The sequence below is a fragment of the Octodon degus genome, unplaced genomic scaffold (genome assembly GCF_000260255.1).
Source record: "Octodon degus isolate 3935 unplaced genomic scaffold, OctDeg1.0 scaffold00155, whole genome shotgun sequence".
Taxonomy (NCBI): domain Eukaryota; kingdom Metazoa; phylum Chordata; class Mammalia; order Rodentia; family Octodontidae; genus Octodon; species Octodon degus.
In genome coordinates this window covers 5,237,836-5,244,364 of record NW_004524731.1, presented here as the reverse complement: position 1 = coordinate 5,244,364, position 6,529 = coordinate 5,237,836, and the positions used below count along the sequence as shown (strand labels likewise).

At 59.4% G+C, this 6,529-nt stretch overlaps 1 protein-coding gene across 13 annotated transcripts in view; it reads left to right on the top strand.

The window, feature by feature from the left end:
* Arhgef10 (Rho guanine nucleotide exchange factor 10) overlaps window positions 1-6,529 on the top strand; it is a 103,981-nt gene that overhangs the window by 31,737 nt on the left and 65,715 nt on the right. For 10 of the 13 annotated variants that reach the window (XM_023702623.1, XM_023702617.1, XM_023702618.1 and 7 more), the window contains exons 9-11: window positions 1,931-2,047; window positions 3,918-4,032; window positions 5,595-5,701. The exons of 1 other annotated variant lie outside the window; for it this stretch is intronic. In XM_023702623.1, the coding sequence (XP_023558391.1) occupies window positions 1,931-2,047; window positions 3,918-4,032; window positions 5,595-5,701 (339 nt within the window). The remainder of the gene's footprint in view (window positions 1-1,930; window positions 2,048-3,917; window positions 4,033-5,594; window positions 5,702-6,529) is intronic. 2 more of the 13 variants (XM_023702622.1, XM_023702621.1) reach the window with 1 other exon arrangement.

Here is a 6,529-nt window from a genome sequence, read left to right as displayed (position 1 = left end):
CACACGCGGGGCATGCCCGGTCCTCACAGAGTCCCAGGGTGTATGTAGGACAGAGTGCACACTGGCGTAGGGTCCAAGGGGCACGCAGGGCATGCCCGGCCCTCACAGGGCTTCAGGGCACACGCAGGGCATGCCCGGCCCTCACAGGGCTCCAGGGCACACGCAGGGCATGCCCGGCCCTCACAGGGTCGCAGGGCATGCCCGGCCCTCACAGGGTCCCAGGGCACACGCACGGAACGCCAAGCTCATGCCCGGAGCTGTGCTTCACAGCAGTCCTGAGTACAAGCCTCTCCCTGTGACAAGGAGGCTGGGGTCAGGGAGTGTTGAGAGTGACAGGGAAGAACAAAGCTCCTACACTGCCCTGGCATTTTTTTTTTCACTTAGAAAGAGTCATGTCGGTCCATTTGTGTGGTATCCCTTGCAGGCTGTTGGTGCGGTCATGGTCAGCTCCACTCTTTCTCAGCCCTGACCTCCCAACTCTGTGGCAGGACCTCCCTCCCTGTCATCTGTCTTTATGTTGTTTGTACTTCGGCGTCAGAGGAGGGCCCTGGGCCCTGGAAGAGCGCCCTGTGCAGCTGAGCAGGCCTTGTCGGCTGCTCTCTGTGCCATGGCACCACCTGAGGACAGGCATGGCCAGGGACCTCCCTGGGCCCTCTCCCACTGCTGCCATGTTGGGTGGCTGACGAGTTGTTACTGGTTGTTAGAATCCATGGCCTGGCCCTGTTCCACAGAGGGCAGGAGCACAGTGGACATCCCACACTTCTGCTGTGGACAGGGTTCCAGGATTCCTCAGCTTGCTTGGCCTGCAGTGAAGCTGCTGTCATAGTTGGCAGAGCTCATGAGGGGGCAGAATTTGGGTCTGTGCAGCCAGGGAACACACTCCTGCCGGCCTGAGGCCATTGGCCACCCAGCAGGGCAGCGCCGAGAGAGGGCAATCCAAGGAGGACGCCGCTGCACGCCTGCCCTGCGCAGCCTCACAGTGGCGCTGGGATCCAGTGGAGCGTGCATCTGTGCCAGTTCGGGCTTCGGAGTCCTCAGCCTCCCTGCCTGAGCAGTGCGCGGGGCCGCCGAGTGTGACAAGGCCTGAGCACAGAGCTGCCTGGGCTGGGGTAGGCTGCCCTGGGGCCCTGTTCACACTTGCTGTTTTGGGTGCCACGTCTTGAAAACTGCACACCAGTGAGGCCGAGCTGTTGTGTCCTGTCTCGGTTACTTTTCATTCATTGTTGGGGCAAAATACCTGACACCCAAAATTTAGGAAGGAAAGGCTTATGTAGCTCACAGTTTCAGTCCGCGCTCGGCTGGCTCCCCGGCAGAGTGGCACATGGCAGAGAGCAGCCGTTCCGGGCAGTGGAAACAGCAGAGAGCGAAGGGAGGGACAGCAGCTGCTGCCGCTAGCCGGCCTGTCTCCCTTCCACAGGGACTGCGAAGACAGCTCTCAGAGGAGGTGGAATGCTCCATCTCTCCTCATTCCCTTTTATGTCCTCTAAGTGGTGACTTGCTCCAGGGTGGCCTCCGCGCCCAGGGTGTGGAACTGCCGAGCTGACTCAGTTAAGCTTTTAACTTCTTGGGCTGGGGAGATAGCTCAGTTGACACAGCGCTTCAACCACTGCACACACCAGTGGCAGTCTTGCCCTCCCGGTTGACTTAATACCCGGGAGCCAGGGGCTTTGGCTGTGTGTGTGTTTTCTGGCTGTGGGGTGGAAGGTGGCCCAGGAGACCCCACCTGCCCGCCCGTCCATGGAGACTGGCCCCCCGGCCACCCTGTCAGGCTGGCCCTGCACACCTGCGTGACCTGCGCACCTCGGAGCGCCTGGTGCACTCGCACACGCCCTGCACCTCTCAGGAGGCTCAGGGCTGGCCTTGGCCCGTGTGGCGGGTCGGAGGTCCGGCTGGGGCTTGTTTTGAAAGACGCTGTCTCTTTATGCCACAGCTCTCTCATGATCTAACCCGCTTAAAGGCGCACTGTGAGGAAAAGATGAGAGGCTTGGTGGCCAGCGCGGTGGGAGCTGTGGAGGTGCAGCAGCTAAGGCGCAGGCAGGAGCGGAAGGTAGTGTGGGCTCTCCGACAGCGGCGGACTGTGCCTTGCTGGCCCTTCCGCCCCAACGACAGTGGTTCTCAAAAGTGTGGCCCGGGGCTCCTGGGGTCGCACTGCAGCTGAGCTGAGGATCGTACCCCCTCGTGCTGTCTTCCCCTGAGGGACTGGAGGGACATTCTGGAAGCTCTGTGGTGTGCACCCCACTCGGTAGGGGGCACGGCCCAGCTGTGTTGGGGAGAAAGCGCTCCACAAGTGCAAAGCATCACTGTATTGAAAAAATACAATAATTTTTCATAAGTGTTATTTAAAATAACAAGTAGTAGATTTACCTTTCAAGTGAATATTAGCAGGAAATCTCGAAACCTTTCTCAGGTTTAACTTTTCGTACTTTCATACTATGGATTTATAAAACCCAGGCAAACTAAATTTTTAAGGGCTGGGGTATAGCTCAGTGGCAGAGCACATGCCTAGCAGGGGCAAGGCGCTGGGTTCGATTCCAGCCCACTAAAAAGAATATTTTAGTCTGAGAATTTGTAGAGTGTAAAGGGCTCCTGGGCCAAAATGCTTGAGAACCGCTGGATGTGGAGTCACGGCGGTCGGCTCCTTGAGGTGAGTTTTAAAAGGGCACTGTCAAGTAGTCCTCTGTGCACCTGCCTCCCTTGCCACCTAGGCCCGACTCCGCACGGGAACTAGGTTGGCGCGGTGCCCCGGGCTTTTCAAGCAGTAGTGACTCCCAGAACGGGCCAGCGTGGGACGGCAACAGAAGCGGAGCGCTCAGGCACCATGCAGGAGCACAGGCGGGGGTTTGCCTTTGCTCCACATGGGGACAGGGCCCGAGCTGTGAGGGCCTCCACTCAGTGGCCGTCTGATTCATGGGGGGCCAGGCAGGTACTAAGGTCTAGCAGCCCAGGTCTGAGGCCAGGAGAACACATGGCCCTTGGGGTGGAAGTGGGAGGGGTCGCAGGCGGGAGGTGCGGCTGGCAGCTGTGGCTGTGAGGTGTTTGACTTGAAATCAGGAGAGAGCTGTCAGGCGGCAGTGGAAATGGAAGCGGGGAGGTGGAGGGCCGGTTAGCTCAGTCGCAGTACCTTCTGGGGGACCCTTGGGTGCTCAGGTGGGTGCAGAAGAGCTCTGTTCATCTCGCGAGCTGCTAGCCTTTCTCTAGGGGGCCGCCAGGGTCCTGGCTGACGCTCAAGGTTAGGTTTCTGCAGGACAGGAAATGAAAGCCAGCCGGGTGCAGCCTCCAGACAGTTACAGTGCTGGCTGGCAGAAGCTGGGGTCAGGGAGCCACTGTCCTGTCTGGGGCCTCTGAGTTGTTGAGGCATCTGCTGGGTCTTCGGGTGGGCGCCCAAATGCATCTTCCCTCGGCTCCCGCTGTTAGGCTGGGGCTGGCAACCAGGAGCAGGAAGGTACCCCCTAGATGGCAGCCACGCCCCCAGAAGGCGGACCAGGCCCCCACCATGGGCATGCCTGCCCAGGCAGCAGGGTCTGGGAGGCCCTGTGAGGATGCTGGCCTCCAGGTCTGCACTGCCGCCTGTGCCATGCAGCCCAGGCACCTTTGCCATCCCTGCCCCTTTGTGCCCGTGGCTGCCACTGAGCTGCCCTGCCTCTGACTAACTGCAGAGGAATTACTGACTGTCAAACAGCAGGAAACTGACCAGTGCCAAGAAAAGGCTGTACCTCTGCATTTCACTCTTTCCTTTTATTTAAAAACAAAGTGAACAGTAGCTTAAAGCCATGCACGCGATAACCAGGCTCTTGTACATCAAAAAGCCAGCGTCAGGTAATGTTTCATGCCCAGACTACTTGACAGTATTCTTTTAAAATGACAGGAGCAGCGAAGTGCCAGGCTGGGCCGCTTCTCAGGTGTCTACTTTCTTGCAGATGCAGAAACTCATGAAGGCCGCTAAGGAGGGCACCAAGGACGGGCTGGAGCGAACCAAAGCCGCCGTGAAGAGGGGCCGCTCCTTCATCAGGACCAAGTCCTTCATCCCCCAAGGTCCAGACGCGTCTGGGGCTGCAAGGGAGGGCTTGCGACAGAGCACACAAGGGGTCTCGCAAGGCACAGTGGGATGAAGTGTGCCCCAAAGGCTCTCTGCTGTTTCCACTCGGCAGGGCAGGTCGTGGCTGCCTCATGCCTGGGCCAGTCCCTGCACCCAAGGTGCCCGCACGTGGTGCATTTGTGTGCGGTCCGGGCCCAGAAACCCACGATGAGAGCCTCGAGGCCTCTGAGCCTCTTGGGGTGGGCCGTGGCCTGTGTGGCTCCTAGGCACAGAGGGCTGTGTCTCGGGGCAGCGTGCCAGGCACCCCAGGCTTCCTTGGAGCCTCAGCACAGACATGCACCCTGTGCCTGCAGGCTGCGCCCGGGGTCTGAGCACGTGTCCTCCCACGTCTAAGGCTGCTCCAGGGATCCTGTGCGTAGTGTGCGCTGGTGTGTAGATGACAGTGGCCGGGTGTGGGGATGCACGCTGTGCCCTGGTGCACTGCGAGGCTGAGGCAGGAGGATCCCAGGTCCGAGCTCACTCAGCCTGGGGAAACTGGCAACTTAGCAAGACCTTGTCTCCACGTAGAAGATGGGAATGCGGCCCAGTGCCGAGTAACACGCGCGCACACAGGAACACTGTGCCCTGCTGCTCCCTTAGAGAGTGGCCCAGGCGTGCCCTCGTCCACGGCAGCTAAGCTCCCTGGCCCTTGGCGTCTGCCCTGAGGATCGCTGCGAGGAGCTGAGCTGCCATGTGGCTGGCGTGGTCTCGCGTGAGCTGCCGTGGCCCTCCACCTCTCGCTGAGCTTGCGTGTCCAGGGAGGGGCTGGGTGCTGGCAGCGTGGCCCGGGTTTGGCATCGTGGGATGAGAAGAGAAAGGCGCTGGTGGGCACGGGCCCGTGTTCTTGTGGAGGCTGAGGCTGCTTGGCTGTGGCTGTTATGTGAACCCAGGGCCTTCACAGGGAGCTGCAGCCACAGCCCTGATGTTTCGGTTTTGAATTTTGAGACAGGTTCTCCCTAAATTGCCCGGGCTGGGCTCGAACTTGTCATCCTGCCACTTCAGCCTTGCAGAGTACTGGAAGCTAGGCGTGTGCCACTGTGCCAAGGGGTATCTGGCTTTTAGAAACGAACTTAGTGTTGGTTTAGACATCATGGGCTTTGGCAGACTGCCTCCTCAGACTTCCAGTGGGAGGAAGGATGGACAGTTGGGAGGCACGAGTCCTGCCGGGGTCCTCCCGGGTCCCTGCTCTTAGCTCTGGCCCTGGTGCAGGCTGCTCCGGCACCCGCCACACTTGGTTGCATCCGCATGCCGCAGCATGGCCGAGGAGACAGCACCATGCATCCGCCTGACGTCTCTGCCTCTTGGGTCCAAACTCCAGCGTTGCCGTTGTCACGTGTCAGCCCCGCTCACCCATGTGGGAGGGTATTGCTGGCTGTGTTATGTTTCCGTTACAGTAAGCATGTGAAATGGAAATTCTGCACAGAAGACTTGCCTGGCGGCGTGTGGTGCTGGACTATGCTGTGTCACGGCGTGAACATGGGGGTTCAGTGTGACATTCGTGCGTCTCGGCCTGTTTCAGACCACAGGTCTGGCTTGGAGGAGGAGCAGAGCCTGTTCGTGGATGTGGACTGCAGGCACACGGAGGCCGTGCTGACGCCGATGCCCGAGGGGCTGTCCCCGCAGCAGGTAGGATGGGCGGGGGCACTGGGCACTCTGTGGGCCCGCAGCCTCAGGTACCCCTTTTGTCACCCAAGTGTAGCTGTGAGAAGTGTGCACAGTGTAATGCTCTCTGAGGGTCGTTCTTCCTGCCTCGATTCATTACCGAGAAGCAGTGTGTAGGACCGTAAGAGTGTGTGCACTCAGGTGGGGTACAGCAGTAGACTTTTACTAAATAATTACCTGAGTAGAATGCATTTCTGAAAATCTGACTAAAGGTAGCAGAGAGGAAAAACCACTGGTTTCCATTTGATTATCTTGGATAGGAGGAGAAATTTTAATAAGCAGTACTGCAGCTCTGTGAGCCTTTATGGGCAGGGGTGAGCCTTTCTGTGGGCTTTGAGCTCTTTCTCAGGGGCAGTGTGGTGTGAATCTGGGAGCCTGAGCAGGGCATGGAGGGATGTCGAGTGGATGAGGGGTAGAAGGGTGTCAGGGGTGGGTAAGGGTGGGTGTTAGGGGTGGGTGAGGGTGGATGGAAGGATGGATAGATGTCAGGGGTGGATGAGGGGTGGATGGATGTCAGGTGGGTGAGGGGTAGATGGGTGCTAGGGGTGGGTGAGGAGTGGAAGGGTGTCGGGTGGGTGAGGGGTAGATGGGTGCTAGGGGTGGGTGAGGGTGGATGGATGTCAGGTGGTGGGGGTGGATGCATGTCGGGTGGTGAGGGTGGATGGATGTCAGGTGGGTGAGGGTGGATGGATGTCAGGTGCGTGAGGGTGGATGGATGTCAGGTGGTGAGGGTGGATGGATGACGGGTGGTGGGGGTGGATGGATGTCGGGTGGTGAGGGTGGATGGATGTC